Source organism: Chiloscyllium plagiosum, unplaced genomic scaffold (assembly GCF_037043375.1).
Source record: "Chiloscyllium plagiosum isolate Xiang-an unplaced genomic scaffold, Cpla_swu_hap1 HiC_scaffold_6, whole genome shotgun sequence".
Lineage (NCBI taxonomy): Eukaryota > Metazoa > Chordata > Chondrichthyes > Orectolobiformes > Hemiscylliidae > Chiloscyllium > Chiloscyllium plagiosum.
In genome coordinates this window covers 92,383,538-92,403,737 of record NW_028270144.1, presented here as the reverse complement: position 1 = coordinate 92,403,737, position 20,200 = coordinate 92,383,538, and the positions used below count along the sequence as shown (strand labels likewise).

Below are 20,200 nucleotides of genomic sequence, written 5' to 3'. Positions count from 1 at the left end.
CCACCCTCTGCATGCAGAAGTTGCTCCTTAGGTCCCTTTTAAATCTTTCCCCTCTCACTATAAATCTATGCCCTCTAGTTTTGAACTTCCCTACTCCATGGAAAAGACCTTGATTATTCACCCTATCCATGCCCCTCATGATTTTCTTAATAAAAGGTCACTCCTCAGCCTCTGGCGCTCCAGGGAAAACAGCCCCAGCCTATTCAGCCTCTGCTGATAGCTCAAACACTCCATCCCTGGCAACATCCTTGTAAATTTTTTCTGAACCCATTCAAGTTTCACAACATCTTTCCTATAGCAGGGAGACTGGAATTGCACTCAGTATTCCAAAAATGGCCTAACCAATGCCCAGTACAGCTGCAGCATGACCTCTCAACCTCTATACTCAATGCACTAACCAATAAAGGCAAGCATACCAAACGTCCTCTTCACTACCCTGTCTACCTGTGACTCCACTTTCATAGAATTATGAACCTTTGTTCGGCAACACTGCCCAAGACCTTACCATTAAGTGTATGAGTCCTGCTCTGATTTGCATTTCCAAAAATGCAGCATCTCACATTTGTCTAAATTAAACTTGACCCATTGGCCCAACTGATCAAGGTCCCACTGTACTTTGAGGTAATGTTCTTCGCTGTCCACTATACCACCAATAATGGTGTCATCAACTTACTAACCATACCTCCTCTGTTCACATCCAAATCATTTATATAAATGATGAAAAGCAATGGACCCAGCACCAATCCTTGTGGCACACCACTGGTCGTAGGCCTCCAGTCTGAAAAGCAACCCTCTACCACCATGCTCTGTCTCCTACCTTCGAGCCAATTTTGTATCCAAATGGATATCTATCCCTGGATTCCATGTGATCTAACCTTGTTAACCAGTCTGCCATGAGGAACCTTGTCAAATTAACCACTGAAGTCCATATAGACAACATCTACCGCTCTGCCTTCATCACATCTTCTTCGTCACTTCTTCAAAAACATTGAATAAAGTTAGTGAGACCCAATTTCCCATGCACAAAGCCATTTTAATGATCCCTAATCGGTCCTTGCCTTTCCAAATACATGTAAATCCTGTCCTTCAGAATTCCCTCCAACAAGTTACCCACCACTGATGTCAGGCTCGCCATCCTCTCATTCTTTGGTTTGTCCTTACCACCTTTCTTAAATAATGGCACCATGTTAGCCAACCTCCACTCTTCCAGCATCTCACCTGTGGCTATCGATGACATAAATATCTCAGCAAAGGGACTAGCAATCACTGCCTTAGCTTCCCACAGAGTTTTAGGGTGCACCTGATCAGGTCCCCGGGATTTATCCAGCTTTATGCATCTTAAGACATCCAGGTGTAATATGGACACTTTTCAAGATCTCACTATGTATTTCCTTAAGTTCTCTAGCTTCCATGTCCTTCTTGACAATAGACACTGAGGCAAAATATCTATTTAGTATTTCACCCATCTCCTGCCAATCCACACAATATTTCCCCAACATTTTTTCCCTACTAATACTGATTTCCTCCAGTACTTCCCTCTTACTAAACCCAGTGTTTCCCAATTCTGGTATGTCATTTGCATCCTCATAATAATTAGAGCTGACGATGCATAATTAGGCATGAGCGATTAATGATTCTAATTATAAAATGATTTGAACAGCCAAGCCACAACTAATTACTCCTTACGTTACCTTGACCCATCTCCCGTTATAGAAACAAAAGGAGCAAAAAATAACTGTCCAGTCTTCAATATGATAATCATTTCCTGCTATTCAATTGATTCCAGTTCTCCCTTTCATTTTGTTGAAACTTGACCTCGCCTTTTTGCCAGGAGCTCTAAGATTGAACTGCAGACATTAACTGTTCGTATTATTACTGTTCAGAGAATCAGTAACCAAGATGATTATGTTTCCCATTGGGCTTCTGATTCAAAATGTTATATGAAACTGCAAAGTGTACCGTAAAACCAAACTGAGAACTCATCATTCTTCCTTTCACATTTTCTTTGTAGACTGTATTAGATTTGGCAAGCCTTAAATTTGATTTTTATAATAATTTAAGCATGCCTTCCCTGTCTTGAATTATACCAAACCACATATAGATCGGTTTGCGGTTTCTCTTCTCATTTAATATTGGGACGTTTGCAGATGTAGTTTTATTAAACAAGTATTTGTGGGTAGTTTACTTGATGCCTTAAATTATGCCAAAAGTCTTTACCAAATCCTGCATTATCTGAGAGTGCACATGAATTGAGTTATAGAGTCATAGAGATTTAGAGAATGGAAACAGAGCCTTCAGTCCAACTTGTTCATGTCAACCAGATATCCTAAATTTGCCAGCATTTGGCCCACATCTTTCTAAACCCTTCCTATTCATGTACCCATCCAGATGCCTTATAAATGTTGTAATTGTATCAGCCTTCGCCACCTCCTCTGGCAGCTCAATCCACCCTCTATGTGAAAAAGTTACCCTCAGGTCCCTTTTATCTTTCCCCTTTACCTTAAACCTATGCCATCTGACTTTGGGCTAGCCTGGGAGAAAGACCTTCTCTGCTTACCCTATCTATTACCCTCATGATTTTATAAATGTCTACAAGGTCAACCCTCAGCCTCTGGCACTCTAGGGGAAATAACCCCAGTCTCTTCAGCCTCTCCCTGTAGCTTAAAGTTACAAGTAAACAAGTTACATTTTTGCTACTTGCTTCTACTTTATCAGCATTACATTGAATTGTACACCAAGTCAGATCAGTGAGACTCAAAGCTGTTTGGATCACCATGTTTCTGGCAAACTTGAATCTAGAAACCACATTAATTTAACACTTAGTGGACTTCATTTCCTGCTTCCCTTCGCCACAATCTCTCTGGTTTCATGGTTAGAGTACTTCGGAGCCATGCTAGACAGGGATGTCATTCAGATAGACAATGGCCAAAACAAAATGAACAAACAGGAACGTGCCCAGGAATGCTGACTTTTGGCACATATTTATTCATCTGCATTGGGAAGTCGGGTTATTGAGAATGAGGTGCACATTATTAAAAACACGGGTAAATAAAATTATTAATTCTTAATTGAATCCACATTAATTAAGGATTACATGTACAGAAAAAGCAGGACAAATAGGAACCTGTCACTTACCATCCATCAGTCCACTCTTGATCATCAGTAAAGTGATGGAAAGAGTGAAGAACATTGCTCTCATGCAGCACTTGCTCAGAAAAACCTGCACACTGACATCCAGTTCAGGTTCTGCCAGGTCACTCAACCTTAACCTCATTACTGGGGCCCTCCTATGGCACAGTGGCAGTGTCCATACTCATGGACCAAGAGACCCAGTTTCAAGTTCCACCCATTCCAGAGCTATTAGGTCTCTGAACAGGTTGATTCAGAAAAAAAAGGGTAAAACATGGAGAAAAGAGCTGAATTCCAGAGGAGAGGTGAGAGTAACTGTCCCTGAAATTAAGGCTGCATTTGACCGAGAACATCATCAAGAAGCCTTAGCAAAACTGGCATTAATGGGAACCAGGAGGAAATTCTTTACAGGTTGGAGTCATGGCTGGTGCATAAATAGATGTCTGTGGTTTTTGGAGGTCAGTCATCCTAGATCCAGGGCATCTCTGCAGGAGTTTGTTAGAGTAGTCCCCAAACATCTTCAGTTGCTGAATCAATGATCTTGCCTCCATCATAAAGTCAGAAGTAGGGATGTTTGCTGATGATTACACAATGTTAAGAATCGGTCCTCAGATACTGAAGTAGTCGGTGTCCAAATGCAGCAAGACCTGGAAACATCCAGGCTTGGGCTCAAGTAACAAGCAATATTTGCACTAAACTGCTATCAGGCAATCACATCTCCAAATAAAACAGAATCTAATAATTGCCCAGTGACATTCATTGGCATTACCATCACTGAATTCCTGACTATCACATCTTAAGGATTATTGTTGAGCAGAAACTGAACTGGACTAGCCATATCAATACTTTGACTACAACAGCAGGTCAGACACCAGAGTTTTGCAGCAAGTGACTCACATCCTGATTTCCCAAGGCTTGCCTACCACCACCAAGGCACAAGTTAGGAATGTTATGGAACACTCCACACTTGCTTGAATAAGTGCCGTTCCAATAACACATAAGAAGCTTGATACCATTTAGAACAAAGCAACTCACTTGATAGGCACCACATCCATAAACATGCAGTCCTCCATCACCAACAGTATAAACTATCTACAAGATACACTGCAGAAAGTCACAAACACTCCTTAGGCACCATCTTCCAAACCTACAATCACTAACTAGCATCTGCTAGTTCCCTTCCAAGCCACTCAGATCTTGATTTGCAAAAGCAACACCATTCTTTCAATGTTACTGGGTCAAAATCCTGGAACTCTCTCCCTAACATTTTGTGGGCGTACTTACTTCAAATAAACTGCAGCAGTTCAGAAGACAGTTCATCACCACTTTCTCAATGACAATTAGGAATGGACAATAGATTCTGCTTCGGTTAGTAATGCCCACATCCATGAATGTACATTTAAAAAATGCAAAAAACATGATTTTTGATATTGTAAAGAAGTTGTCTTATATTTTGAATCAGCTTATATATGTGATTTCCACTACTTCTAAAACACACTTATTTACTAAGCTTTCTAAGCCAAAGGACAGCATTTCCCATTTTCATACTCATTCAGAACAATTAATGAGGGAAGTCACCACTTCAAATGTCAAATTTCATGTTCTTTCATTCCAAAGATGGAAATGTCAGCTTTCTGTGATCATAGAATCCCTACAGTGTAGAAGCAGGCCAGTCTGTCCATTGAGAGAAAGTGAGGACTGCAGATGCTGGAGATCAGAGCTGAAAATGTGTTGCTGGAAAAGCGCAGCAGGTCAGGCAGCATCCAAGGAACAGGAGAATCGACGTTTCGGGCATAAGCCCTTCTTCAGGAAGAAGGGCTTATGCCCGAAACGTCGATTCTCCTGTTCCTTGGATGCTGCCTGACCTGCTGCGCTTTTCCAGCAACACATTTTCAGTCTGTCCATTGAGTCCATACTCGTCCTGCAAAGAGCATCCCACCCAGATTCACCTCCCCCCCCCCCTTACCCTGTAAGCCTGGCTAATCCAGCTTGCCTGCACATCCCTGAATACTACAGGCAATTTAGCACAGCCAATTCACCTAACCTGCACATCTTTGAACTGTGGGAGGAAACCGGAGCTCTCGGAGGAAACCCAAGCAGACACTGGGATAATGTGCAAACTCCACACAGACAGTTGCTCAAACAGTGGAATCAAACCTGGGTTCCTGGTGCTGTGACACAGCAGTGTTAACCACACAGCCACTGTGCCATGACAACTCAGTACAATTAACTGGGAATAATTTAGTGTAAATAGATTTGCTAATTTGAAGTTATTCCAGACCTACTGCGCTGAATATTCAATAAATATATTTAAAAGCAGCCTTACTTCCAATCAGCAAAATCTCTTTAATTCAAATAATTAAACATTTCCTAAACTCTGCATTATCACCCCATAAGAAATTAATATACACCATGAAGATACCTGGAAATAAAACCTTACAGGATCTGCTTTGAGTTGAACACGGTTGAAAATAGATTTCATGAAAAAAAATTGCATGGTTTTCCTTCTGCATCACTTGCCTCTTTAGGTGGCTTCAGAAACAAATTTTTCTGAAAGTTTTTACATCATCAATCTACTTCCAAGAATATGTAGAAAAAAAAGCTAAACAGATTGCCAGGATTACTTTTCCAGTATTGGGAGAACCCAATTAAACATCTGTATCATCAAAACACTGAGTAACTAGCCTCACCAACCTTATAAATCCCATCTGCAAGGATTTGTTTTGCGTCCGTCCATCTGTAACAAGATTAGCTGTCCCATATCTGATACTTCAGAACTCCAATTCCTTCCAATCACCACTTCCTTTGTTTTACCTCTCCTGCATAATTAGGAGGTGTTAGTCCTTTTGTCTTTTAAGTTCGTAACTGTTAGTAAAACTACTAGGCCTATATGCTCTACATAAGTTAAAAATTGTACCTATACTTATTAAAAAAAAAATGAAGGATATTAAACTGATCACACCTGTACTGCAGCTGGGTTGTGAGATTTATTTACTATTTGCTGGTATGAGTTTCATTCATTCATGCAATTTCATGTAAGTGCTATTTTATCAGTTAGTTTAACTGGGGAATCTATTAAGGTCCAGGAGCTTAGGTTGGCAAGGGCTGATTAATATTATAACGTTTTGTGGATGGGGATGGTATTGTTCTTATGCAACACTTATTCAGAGGTAAACACTGCTTGTAGCAAGGGCTGATAAAGTGTGAATATGTAGTAATGGGTTTGAAAGGGTTTTGATTACAAAGGGGTGTTTTAAATTTGGATAGTAAAATATAGGATAGAACAATGATTTTATGAATGAATAAATGAAACCGGGTTATTGTAAAAAACGGATTAGTAAAGGGTATGAATGAATGAATGGGAACCCAGTATTTAATGAATATAGCAAGCTGGTGAGTGAGTTAATAAAGATAACCTATAACACAATATCTATTAACACAATATCTCACACTTGCATGTAAAGCATTCAAATATGCCGATAAAGTGAAATGGATTCTGACAGCTCAGAAAGCAATTTGGTATTCTCCCCATAGACCGACTGATAGAGATTAGAGCCCTCAACCAAAATAAACTAATTAGGACTTGAACCATCAATGTCACATCAGTTATCAACTTGCAGTTTGGTTGATCTAATAAGATTTTATGAATCATTTCATCTCTTACTGTGTAATTCCTTTCACGGAGTCTGTTATAGAAAGGACCCTTTTCAGTAATGGTGTTGATGATCATAGTATTTGTGGTTTGACACAGGTCTCTAAACTCTTCATTTGAAAATTCCTCTCAATTATAGTCAGAAATCATACCTGTAGAAAGACTAGCTCTGACTGCCATGTCAATAAAATGCTGAATGAAATTATGTTTGTCTTTTCTTCTATGCCCTTAGATCCATGGCAAATACCTTGGCACTAACATCCTCCTTGAAAGCTTCATATTTAATATTATTGTGAACTTTACTTTGAAAGATTGCGGACACCTACATTGTTTATTAAGTTGTCAGTGAAAGTACATCAGAACTTTTATTTTATAAGGCATGGAAGTCTTACAAGTCAAATGTCCTGTACGAATTGTTTGTTTACAGCCTGCCTGGGTTTATGCCTGTCAGCTTTCAGTTTTGTTTTGGATCTTGTGTGGAGTGGTTGAAGGAAAGGAGCTTCCCAGCTTCACTCTCCTGTTTCTAAATAAAATTCTTGTCATGACTCCAGTGTGAAGCCAGATTGTCCTCTCGAAATGAATCCTGAAAAATCCTCATTAAAATTTTCTAGGTTTCCTGGGACAGCTGCATTTACAAAGATTCCAGGGATAACTGTCTACATTTGGAGATACTGGTTGACATATGTTAGAATAGTAGAATAATAGCCATTGAAACATTTCTTCATCTTCGAGAATTAACATTGGCCACCATTATCAGCGTTTAGATTAGAGCGGTGCTGGAAAAGCACAGCAGATCAGGCGGCATCCAAGGAGCAGGAAAATCGACGTTTCGGGCAAAAGCCCTTCATCAGGAATGAAGGCCTCCCATATTTTCTATTTTTTTTCCTAAAAGTGAATCTTTGCATTGCTGGTGTGAATGGATCTGTCGGCTTGTGTGCGGTTTGGGGTATTTAGAAGTGTAGACATTTGCACTTCTACATTTCAATCAGTATATTAAGTAACTCTACATCTTTTCAAAGGATGTCTTGGTTTTTTAAAACATCAATAATTTTGTTGTTTTGAAAAGAAACCTGCTTGATGGATTTTATTTTAAACTTAATATAGACAAAATTAAAAAATAAACTACTTGGACATATTTATAACTGGGTAACACATTTACATTCATGTTGTGGCTGGTGCAACAGGGAACTAATCAGAAATATGGTACACTCCTCCAGCCTTGATCATAGCAATGAAGTTTGAACACACTTCATTAATCACATATTTTGGCAGCATTTTTAACCTTTGTCAAGCAGGGTAATATCTAATACAACTTGCTTTTTCTCTCTCTGATCCTTAACATCTTATGCCACTACCAAGTCTCTAGCACTTTGATTAAAACATTAAAGGGATACGGGGAGAGTGCAGGTAGGTGGCGTTGAAATGCCCATCAGCCATGATTGAATGGCGGAGTGGACTCGATAGGCCAAATGGTTTTACTTCCACTCCTATGTCTTATGGTCTTATCAGACGCTATGAGGTGAATGTAATTATGCCCTGTTTGAGTAAACCGCAAAGTCACCAATTTTCCAAAAACAACTACCTTGTATTCAATCAACTATTTCGTGTCCAGTTTGATTTGTACTTCTTTTCATGGAAGGCTTGCTCAACAGCAAAGCTTTTCTCACTGGAGACCACATTAGTATCGACAACTGGTGTCCCTCCGACTATTTTGCATGAATCACCATTCTTTTTATTGATTTCAATGTTTTGTCATTGTCAAACCTAATTCAAGTACAACTTTTGTAGCCCTTAACCTTGTAATGTTCCTCACTACCAAACAAATCCAGGTAATATTTTAACCAATTGTTACACATACTGTTGAGATGCAACCAAAATCTAAAACAGCACAGTTGAATGAGTCCGTGGTTTGCCCCATTCATCAACTGAATAAAGCTCTTTGTGACTAGTACAATTCCTTTTGATCGATCATTATCATTTTCTTCAGCCTCAGAATTCTCATGTCATGCATCATTTCAAAGATTTCCCCTTCCACTTTGGGCAGATATTTGCATAATGATATTTTGAAACATATCTTAGCACCTGCTAACTCTTCTGCGAGCAGTTCATTCATATATTATTACTGTTCTAATTCTGTCTGCTGCTGTGATATCCAGCTCTACTAAAAATCATTTACAGCTTTGTTCTTCCCATTTTTAGTTCTTTCACTGTGCTGCACTGAAGCCTGCATCTGGCCAATCCTGAAATGCAGCAGTCACTAAGTTTTCTATTCTTGTGACACCATGGAATGTGCTATTTGTTGTACCAAGACTGCCAGAAATGACTTCCTGCCCAGGAATCTTTTTATAGGGCAGTATACATCTGATCCTAACAGGGAGTTTCTCTCAGAGAACAGATTTTAAGTTAGAACCAGGAACCCATCCAAATGTGACTATCCAGCAATTAAAATGCTGACATTGAAACAGGAACTTCTAAACTGAATTTGTTCATTCTGTTACATTCTGCAAAATTGCAAGATATATTCCTCCAGGGAATGCTTTTCCAAATCTATTAAAGTCTGACTGTGTTTCATAAGGCATTACTATAAATTGTTTTACTTATAAAATTCTGCTATGCAACTTAATAGCACATTTAAACTTCCACTAGTATCCAACTAATCCACAAAAAACACTTCCTGATTTCACTTTGTTAGGAAGTGACATTGCCAAGAGTGCGCCTTGTTTTTCCTGGGTATGAGCCTAACTCATGCCTACTGTGACTATACGATGGCTTTAAAAGATATATTTTGTCCTGGGTTTTTTTTAAATGAAGAAACATTATGACAGAAGTGCCAGGTAGACTGCTTAAAGTCAATAAATTAAACAGTTTAGGAAGCCCTGTTTTTTTCCCAAGTTAGAACAATAAAAGCTGCCTGAATGATTGACATTAAGTTCCCACAGAACCTGAATTTTTAGTTTTAGTTGCTGAGGTCTTGAAGCTGGATGTGGAAACTTGTATTCCCCTCTGTTCCAGCTAAAAGCCAGGATTCTCTTGCTGCTGCTAGAATTGCATATGAGACAATCTATTTTACTAAATTTACTTTTGCACAGGGTGTGTTTATGGTATATTACTATATTGAGACTGTTAATTAGTAGTATTATATAATTTTGTTAAGCATTTCGATAGTTACAGTTCAGCCAACTCTTTACTTTCCTTTTTATTTTGTCTGTACTTGAACAGTTGTGTAAAAATAAAGTGTGTTTTGCTTAAAGTGTAGTAAAATACAACACCTTACACTTACCATGAAAATAAGAAAACGTTAGGGTCTAGGCTATCTTCTTAGTATATTCTGAGGGGGGTTTGGTCTGGTTCATAACACTACACCTCCACTTCATTTTCCCCTGGTCATACAGTTCAAATTATGAAAATATTAGAAAGGTACCCATACCCTGATAATATTTAACAGGTGCAGTGGAGACAGTAGGTAGCCTTCCCACCCTTGGGCCCATTGAGCCCCTTACATGGCCAAATAATATCTATTCAAGTACCTCACTCTCCCAACTCCACTATTTTACCTGTGACCGGGGGCAGGCCTGCAGAGTGGATGGGCTGGCAGGTATTGTGGGAAGGGATATTTCTCGTTTGAGGAGGGTCCAGAACTCAAACAGCAACCCCCTCTATCTCCCTGCAATAACCATCCCTCTTGGACTTGCCAACATGGAAAATCTCCCTCACTGGTGTCTGCCAGCCAGGCCGTGTCAACCCAGACTTAATCTTGAAGCCTGGCTCTTCTTTTTCAGGACTCCCTGCAGACCCAGCAGTGGCTACCACTTGAACTGGCACTGCTGGGATCCAGAGTTGCTGACCACTTTGATTAGTGGGATGTCTCTGCAGATGAGGTCTCCTATTGAGCCAATTCATGTTATAAAGTAGTTGCAGGGTAGGTATTTTTATAGTGGGCAGACTTCTGACAGTACTAGTTTAATTGGTGAGGGTCTGTGCAGGTATCCCGTAAAATCCAGTGTCTATTCTTTATGCCAGGTCCAGAAACAAAGTATTTGATTAATAAGAATTAAAGTTGCTACACTATGCATATTTAACTTTGCTTTTTGTCAAACATTGGAATTTAATGAAAATAAAGTGCAACAGTGGCCCTTGTGGGGCCAGACTGTACATCTGTGATGCGTTGCTGAACTGCAGAATGACAGCTGATGGTTTTCTGATTAGCACATAATGAACTCCATTATAGATCAAAATGATTGATCTAAAGAGTTGCCATTACCATCTCGGGAAACCAAATTTGCCAGAAATGTAGTTAACAAGGAGGAGAAAGATAGCTTCCAAAACACTCCTGGTATCTACAACTCAAAAATCTTGGTTCCTTACTGATTTGTTTGCTTATTATTATTCTTGAAGCCATTTCAGGCTGAAAAGAAATCAGACCCTATCCCATGCAGACTCTCCAATGGCAGCTTCATTCTGAACTCTAATGAGGTGCACTAAACCAAACCATGGAACTTGTTTCAGTTTCTACTTATCTAGCCTCGAAATATGATTCTTCATCTCTCTATGTACCCTGTGTAATTTGCACTGACATTATGGGACACACCTGTTCAGATGACTGTGTCCAATTTTAACCTTCCTTATCGCACATTGCATTACATAGAGACCAGAAGATGATTGTGCTTTGCAGCAGTGGTAATTGAGTTTAGTACCATTGCTGTACTTGCTCTAGTATGCAACTAAGTCAGGGTTATCTAAATAGTTGACTCATTTACAACAAAACCGTTATATTTATTCCCAATTTTTAATACTTAATTATTATGAATTCAAGTTTTTTATACACATTTCTGAGAAAACTCATGTTGAAATGCCTCCCACATAGTTCCTCAATAAGTAACAGTCTAACTCCAGATACAATGTAGTATGAACTTTGTAAAGCATCATGACTTCATCCTTGGCAAGACAACAATAGATAATAGTTTTAATTTCTATGCAACATAGTCAAGCAACTCAAAATTTCCATTGTTACTCATGAATGTGCCAACTCTTTGAAATAGCAACCTTTTGTTTTTACAGAACTACGTGGGAAGACTGGTATGCTCATTCATCAAACTCTTGGGAGGAAACATAACTTGCCAATTTAAAGCAACTTTTAGATCAAACATTGAATCTAATTGTCTGATACAGTTATCGTATTTAACAATATGTACATTAAACAATAAAAAGCACTTATTATTATTCAAACATAGGCTTTGAAGCTGTTGACTCAAATCTGAGTCTTTCAATGTATGTCACAGCAGCTAAGTTACATTGAAAGCTCTACCAAGATGGAAAACACATCCATACAGTGAACAAGGAGATAGTCATAGAGATGTACAGCATGGAAACAGAGCCTTCAGTCCAACCCGTCCATGCTGACCAGGTATCCCAACCCAATCCAGTCCCACCTGCCAGCACCCAGCCCATATCCCTGCAAACCCTTCCTATTCATATACCCATCCAAATGCCTCTTAAATGTTGCAATTGTATCAGCCTCCACCACTTCCTCTGGCAGCTCATTCCATACATGTACCACCTTCTGCGTGAAAAAGTTGCCCCTTAGGTCTCTATTATATCTTTCCCATTTCACCCTAAACCTATGCCCTCTAGTTCTGGACTCCCCCACCCTGGGGAAAAGACTTTGACTCTTTACCCTATCCATGCCCCTCATAATTTTGTAAACCTCTATAAGGTCAAACCTCAGCCTCCGACGGTCCAGGGAAAACAGCCCCAGTCTGTTCAGCCTCTCCCTATAGCTCACATCCTTGTAAATCTTTTCTGAACCCTTTCAAGTTTCACAACATCTTTCCGATAGGAAGGAGTCCAGAACTGCACGCAATATTCCAATAGTAGCCTAACCAATGTCCTGTACAGCTGCAACATGACGTCCCAACTCCTGTACTCAATACTCTGACCAATAAAAGAAAGCATACCAAACGCCTTCTTTACTGTCCTATCTAGATAGTGTTGAGAAAGGTATTGTAAGAATGCGGGGTGCTACATTTTGGGAAAGCAAATCTTAGCAGGACTTATTCTTCATGGTGAGGTCCTAGGGAGTGTTGCTGAACAAAGAGACCTTGGAGTGTAGGTTCATAGCTCCTTGAAAGTGGAGTCGCAGGTAGATAGGATAGTGAAGAAGGTGTTTGGTATGCTTTCCTTTATTGGTCAGAGTATTGAGTACAGGAGTTGGGAGGTCATGTTGCTGCTGTACAGGACGACGGTTAGGCCGCTTTTGGAATATTGCATGCAATTCTGGTCTCCTTCCTAATGGAAGAATGGTGTGAAATTTGAAATGGTTCAGAAAAGATTTACAAGGATGTTGCCAGACGTGGAGGATTTGAACTATAGGGAGAGGTTGAATAGTCTGGGGTTGTTTTCTCTGGAGTGTCGAAGGCTCAGGGATGACCTCAGAATTTATAAAATGATGAAGGGCATGGATAGGGTAAATAGACAAAGTCTTTTCTCTGGGGTGGGGGAGTCCAGAACTAGAGGGCATAGGTTTAGGGTAAGAGGAGAAAGATATAAAAGGGACCTAAGGGGCAATTTTTTCACGCAGAAGCTGGTGCGTGTATGGAATGAGCTGCCAGTGGAAGTGGTGGAGACTATTACAACTGCATTATTTAAAAGGCATCTTGATGGGTATATGAATAGGAAAGGTTTAGGGGGATATAGGTCAATTGCTGGGAACTAGATTAGGTTAAGATATCTGGTCAGCATGAATGAGTTGGACGAAAGCGTCTATTTCCGTGCTATACATTTCTATGACTCTATGACTCCAAGAGTTGACATGTGGATTTAGAACTTATTTTTAAAAGTGTTTACAGTGTTCATTGCTTTCTATAGTTCCATTCTAGGACGTACATAGGCCATTTGGCCTAAGAGGCCAATGCTATGGTTTTGCTACACAACCCTCCTTCATCTGATTCCATCAGTGCTCCTTCTTTCTCCCATGTGTGTTTATATCAGTTTGCCCAAAGTGTATCCATGTTTTTTTACCTTAACTAAGCACTCAATTTTCTTGCTTTTCTCTTGCTGCTGTCAATAAGTTGAATAGGTGACCAGCTTCCAGCTCTCTACCAATGTCATTCTTGAGTTGGTTCACAGATGTTCTTTAGCAAACTACGTCTACATATTCTTCCTGTTCTCTGTTAGGTGATCATAGGAGCAGTACATAGGTGCTCCCCAACTCAGTTGAAATCGATGAACCTGCTGTCAACATGCTTTGAAAAGATGACATGGTCAAATTTGCTCTGACAAAATAGTCCTACAGTAGTTTTTCTGACCTCTCAGTGGAAGACAGGATCAAGTTTGTGATTTGTTGAGGACTATTGCATATCCAATGAGATGGTCTTACAATGTCTTATTATGAAGTGAAACTACGTACACAGCAATGATTATAATGCATATAGAGTGACAGGTTTTAATCGCATTTATGCCTTTAAATCCCAGTCCAGAAATCAAAGCTGATGTCAGTGCTGAGGGTGTGCTGTACTGTTGGAATGCTATCTTTTGGATAAGATATTAAACCAAATCCCCATCTGCCTGTTTGACAGGATATAAAAAATTTCATGAGCCAATTTTAAAAAGGGGGGAGTTCTCATGCTATCCTGGCAAATGTTATTCCGTGAGTTCACATCACACAAAAACAATACAGGTTATCCAATCATTATCACATTGCTTAATGTAGGAGGTTGCGGTGCACATAGTAGCTACTGCGTTACCTATATTACATGGGTGATTATATTTCAAAGGTATTTCAACGGGTATTTGAGATGTCTCGTACCAAATAAATGCAAGTCTTTCTTTTCACGGGTAAAGCTTCAGTGGTTATTTGGCTAGATTTAATGAACCACTTGTTTCAAGTTTTCAGATCATGAATTCCTAACCCTGAAGAAGTTGCAAAATGCTGGTGCACTAACACACCACTTGAGTCTTGGAGACTATTTCTAATGATGAGAATGAGCTCTTTTTCCCAAATGAGTTCTAATTTCATATAGAGGCAACCCAAGCAATTGACAGAATAATCAGTGGCTGTTGTAACTTGAAACCTCTCTACAGAATGTCACTGCCTCTCCAGTAGTGAGCAGCTACAAGTTAGAAAAGTGTAATTAGATGATCAGCTGGGAGAGATTCACGCTTTTGAAATTGGTTGTATTTTAATGAGATGTGGGATCTGTTAAGAATCAGAAAACATCATAACGTCAATGATAATTGGACAGCTACAGGTCTGGAAAAATGTTAATCTGATGAAGAAACAAATGCAAACTTATTTTTACCATGAGAAACATTTAGTGATTGCTTATAATTCACCTATGGACTAAGAGTAATTTGCTCTGCAAGAAAATGCAAGGAAAGTAAATGACTGTACCTTTTAGGCATGTGCCATTTTAATAGAATATTTCTGTGTTTACAACTAAACATCTTGTACGCTGCATTGATGGAATGAGCTACCGGAAGAAATGGTGGAGGCTGGTACAATTACAATATTAAAAAGGCACCTGGATGGGTACGTGAATATTGTCGAAAAACGTGGTGCTGGAAAAGCACAACACGTCAGGCAGCACCTGAAGAACAGGAGAGTCGCCGTTTCGGATATAAACCCTTCAGGGGCAGCATGGTGGCTCAGTGGTTAGCACCAGGGTCCTAGGTTCCATTCCAGCCTTGGGTGACTGTGTGGAGTTTGCACATTCTCCCCGTATTTGCGTGGGTTTCCTCCAGCTGCTCCGGTTTCCTCCCACAATTCAAAGATGTGCAGGTTAGATGAATTGGCCATGCTAAATTGCCCACTAGTGTTAGTGTTAGGAGGGAAATGGTTCTGGGTAGGTTACTGTTCGGAGGGTTGGTGTGGACTGGTTGGGCCGAACGGCCTGTTTCCACACTGTAAGGAATCTAGTCTAATCTAAAAGACTTAGGAATTGGAGGGGGGCCTTGCGAGATGAATAGGAGGGTAGGGATAGGTAGATGCGGAGGGGGGGAGCGGAATGATGGTAATAGGTCACAAGGAGGGTGGAGTGGATAGGTGGCAAGGAAGATGGACAGGTAGGACAGTTTAAGAGGGCAGTGTCGAATTTAAAGGTTGGATCTGAGACACGGTGGGGGGAGGAGAGATCAGGAAACTGGTGAAATTGATATTGATGCTGTGTGGTTGAAAGGTCCCAAGATGGAAGATGAGGCGTAGGAAGGCTTTAAAGGGATTGGGTCAAATGCTGGCAAATGGGACTAGATTAATTTAGGATATCTAGTCAGCATGGGTGAGTTGAACCGAAGGGTCTGTTTCCATTCTGTACAGCTCTATGACTCTATGACCTGGAAAAGAGGTTACATTTGCCACAAGTCTTGGACATTTTCCACAAGTCTGCTACATTTCTTGTTATTCTTTCTTTTCTAAGAATACGTTACTCCACTTCAGTGGTACACAAACATTCCTTACCTGCTGGGTGAAGCTTGCTTGCAGGTGTAACATGCCTTTTGGGTGAAGAATTCACAGGTTTTGGAACATCATGATCTTTATGAACTTCTTTCTTCATGGCTGTTTTGAGAGTTTAAGAATTAATTTGTTAGACCGTGTCTCTTTCTCATTAAAACTCTTATGAGCTAATGTCAGTTCTTTCTCTCAAATGATGTTTGGCAATATTTTTAAAGGTGACAAAAAATTCATGCTCAATAAATATTTATGAAGCTGGAAGATGATAAACCTATGGACACATCTTTAAAGCTCACATCAATGTTTTCAACAGTTTCAGAGATCTAATTTGCACTGAAGTTATCGAAAATAATACATTATCAAGAACATTGTGATACACTTGTTTTTAGACAAAAATATCATGTTTCAAGCTTACACATTGATTGTTCTCCAGCTAAAATTAAGGTTTTTAGCATTATTTTTGGTTTGCAAAAAGAATGATCTAATCCATCAGCTTTGCTGTATTTTTGGCCACTGTTGCTCGATTACAGACAATCAAATAGATACGGTTTTCATCACAGTATTTACATTTCCAAAATAGAGCAGTTTGGTAATGGCATAGAAATTGAATCTTATTAACAGACCACCACAGGATGCACATATTACATTTCTGTTTGTATGAAAAGCATCTCAGCACACTCACAGGACAATGCTAAAAAAAGGGTAGAAAATGTCAAATATAAAATATAAATATATACTGTATAATAAATAATATGTAAATATATCCTGATCTTAAAAATTCCATATTACGTTACATAGAATTAACAAAATAAAATCCAGTTTCTTTTTGCTCTTAAGACACAGGTTTAAGAGACAAACATGATCAAGTTTGACAGTGATAGAAATGGATTAAATAAATGTACAGTATTTTGAAGAAAATTAATTGTTGCAATAGATTTCAGGCTTTGCTGTTTTCCTCTATAATCCCATGGTAAATTACAGAAAATTAAATTAGTCTGAAACAAGTTCAGACAGATTCTGATCCAAACAATTTATATCTCAGCCCCATATGTGAAGAACCTGTTTAACTAAGATATAAGTGCTTTTTGCAAGGTTTGTGAAGGTTTGTAGCTCAGGTTGAGGTTTAGGGTGTAGGTTTGCTCGTTGAGCTGTAGGTTTGATATCCAGACGTTTCATTACCTGGCTAGGTAACATCATCAGTGGCGACCTCCAAGTGAAGCGAAGCTGTTGTCTTCTGCTTTCTACTTATATGTTTGTCCTGGATGGGGTTCCTAGGTTTGTGGTGATGCCATTTCCTGTTCGTTTTCTGAGGGGTTGATAGATGATATCTAGATCTATGTGTTTGTTTATGGCATTGTGGATGGAGTGCCAGGCCTCTAGGAATTCTCTGGCATGTCTTTGCTTGGTCTGTCCCAGGATAGATGTCTTGTCCCAGTCAAATTGGTGGTTTTTTACATCCGTGTGTAGGGCTATGAGGGAGAGAGGGTCGTGTCTTTTTGTGGCTAGCTGGTGTTCATGTATCCTGGTGTCTAACTTTCTTCCTGTTTGTCCTACGTAGTGTTTGTGGCAGTCCTTGCGTGGAATTTTGTAGACGACGTTGGTTTTGTCCATGGGTTGGACTGGGTCTTTTAAGTTTGTTAGTTTTTGCTTGAGAGTGTTGGTGGGTTTTTGTGCTACTCAGATTCTGATGGGTCTTAGTAGTCTGGCTGTCATTTCTGAAACTTCTTTGATGTATGGTAAGGTGGTTAGGGTTTCTGGCTGTGTTTGGTCTGCTTGTCGTGATTTGTTCTTGAGGAATTTGTGGACTGTATTTTTTGAGTATCCGTTCTTCTCGAATACGTTGTATAGGTGGTTCTCCTCTGTTTTCCGAGGTTTGTCTGTGCTTTAGTGTGTGGTGGCTCTTTGGTGCAGACGTACTGGCCATTTGGCCCATCAGGTCTGCTCCACCATTCAATGAGAGTGTCTGATAATTCTCGATTCCTTTACCAATTAAAAGTCTGTCTACCTCAACCTTGAACATCCCAAAGTCAAACATGATAGCCCTCTCTAGTTGGTCCCAGGACAAACAGATAGATGCAAGGATGGATGGATACTATCTCTCAGCATCCACTCTGTCATGCCTCTAAGAATCTTATATGGTTCAGTAAGCTTACTTCTCATTCATCAAAACTGCAATGAGTACAGTCCCAACTCACTCAGCCCTCCTCATAAAGCTACTCCTCTCTGTCTAAGATGAACCCAGTGAATATTTTCTGGATTGTATATCTTTTACTGAGTAAGGGGGCCAAAACTGTTCACAATATTGCAGCTTAGTCTAACGAGTGCCTTGCAGAGTTTTAGCAAGACTTCCCTTTTCATATTCTATTCCCTTTGAAATAAAAGCCAACATTCCACTTGCCTTCCCTATTACCCACTTGTGATTTATGCAGGAGGATAGCCAAGTCCTTCCGTGCTACTGCTTTTTTGCAGTCTTAGTACATTTCAATGATATTCAGCTCCTCTATTCCTCCTGTAAATGTGCTTAATTTCATTTTTTTTCCCACAATATATTTCACCTCCAATTATTTTGTAAACTTGTGATTATACACGTACTTTCCATATCCAAGATGTTCTTATATATCATGAATAATTATGGCTTTAGCGATGACCCAAGAAAGAATAACAGGATATGTAACAGACTTGTGGTAAATTCAGCATTCCTTTATCCAAACTCTGTCTTTCATTAGTTAGCCAATTTTCTAACCATGCTAATAAACTATAGCTAACACAATGGGGCTACTTAATAAGATAAGTCCATACATGCTGGCCCATCCAGTGCCTCGTAGAAATCCAGATATATTATATCTGCTACTTCTCTTTTATCTATTCTGCCTGTTACCTCATCTTAGAATTCCAATAAATTTGTCAGGCATGATTTCCCCTTCTGAAGCAATTATTATATTGTGGGATTCTATATGCTCTGCTATTGCATCCTTTACAATAGACTTGAACATTTTCTCAGTAACAATTGTTTAACTAACCAGCATATAGTTATTGGTTTCTCATCATCTTCCTTTTTTAAATAACGGTGTTACATTGGCATTTTTCCAATCCTTTGGGACCTTTTTTTAGTATCAAAGGATGCTAGAAAGATGCACTAAGAGTAGTGCATCTACTATGTCTGCAGTTACTTCCTTTAATATCCTAGGATGCATCCCATCAGATCAAGGGGACTGTACTTTAGCCCCATTGGTTTCCCTAGCACTTTTTCTCCCATGATAATTATTATCTATATGACATCCTACCTTCTGCTTCTTGGTTATTTAATATTTTTGAACTGTTATTTGTGTTGTCTATTATGAAAATTGATACAAACTATTTAGTCAACACCTCTACCATTTCCTACTTCCACCTTATTTCCCCAGCACCACGCTCCCTAATGGGCTTATGTTCACTTGGCCTCTCTCTCCCATTTTATATGTTTTAAGAAACTCTTACAATCCTTTTCATTAATATAAATGGCCAACATGTGAAATTCTCTTGTGGACAAAGCATGGAATGTTTTTAAGAGGGAATTAAATATAATTCTACAGGTATCAAAGGGAATGTGGAGAAAATGGGAACAGGATACTGAGTTGGATGATCAGCCATGATCATACTGAATGGTAAAGCAGGCTCAAAGGAACAAATGGGCTACTCCTGCTGCTATTCGCTATGTTCCTATACTCTAAGTTTATTTGTTCCCACTTCTTTTCAGTTTTTAAAAGATTCCCATTCTCTGGTCAACACCAATCTTTGCAACATTGTATTTTTTTTCAATTTGTTGCTATCCTGAACTTTCTTGGTTCACCATAGTTGGGTTATTCCCTAGAATTCTCCTTTCTCACTTTGGTATGCTTTGTTATAGGCCACGAACCATTTTCTTAAACATTTGCCACTGCGCATTGTTATGGATTAGGGCCAGACCACTCAAAACATTCTTAAGCAGGCAGCCC

The 20,200-nt window shown here is 39.4% G+C and overlaps 1 protein-coding gene across 3 annotated transcripts in view; it reads right to left on the bottom strand.

Annotated features, from left to right (window-relative positions):
- Positions 1–20,200, bottom strand: part of LOC122550775 (microtubule-associated tumor suppressor candidate 2-like) — a 456,058-nt gene that overhangs the window by 108,200 nt on the left and 327,658 nt on the right. For all 3 annotated transcript variants that reach the window (XM_043692024.2, XM_043692025.2, XM_087988203.1), the window contains one exon: positions 16,233–16,331. In XM_043692024.2, coding sequence (XP_043547959.2) covers positions 16,233–16,331 — 99 coding nt within the window. The remainder of the gene's footprint in view (positions 1–16,232; positions 16,332–20,200) is intronic.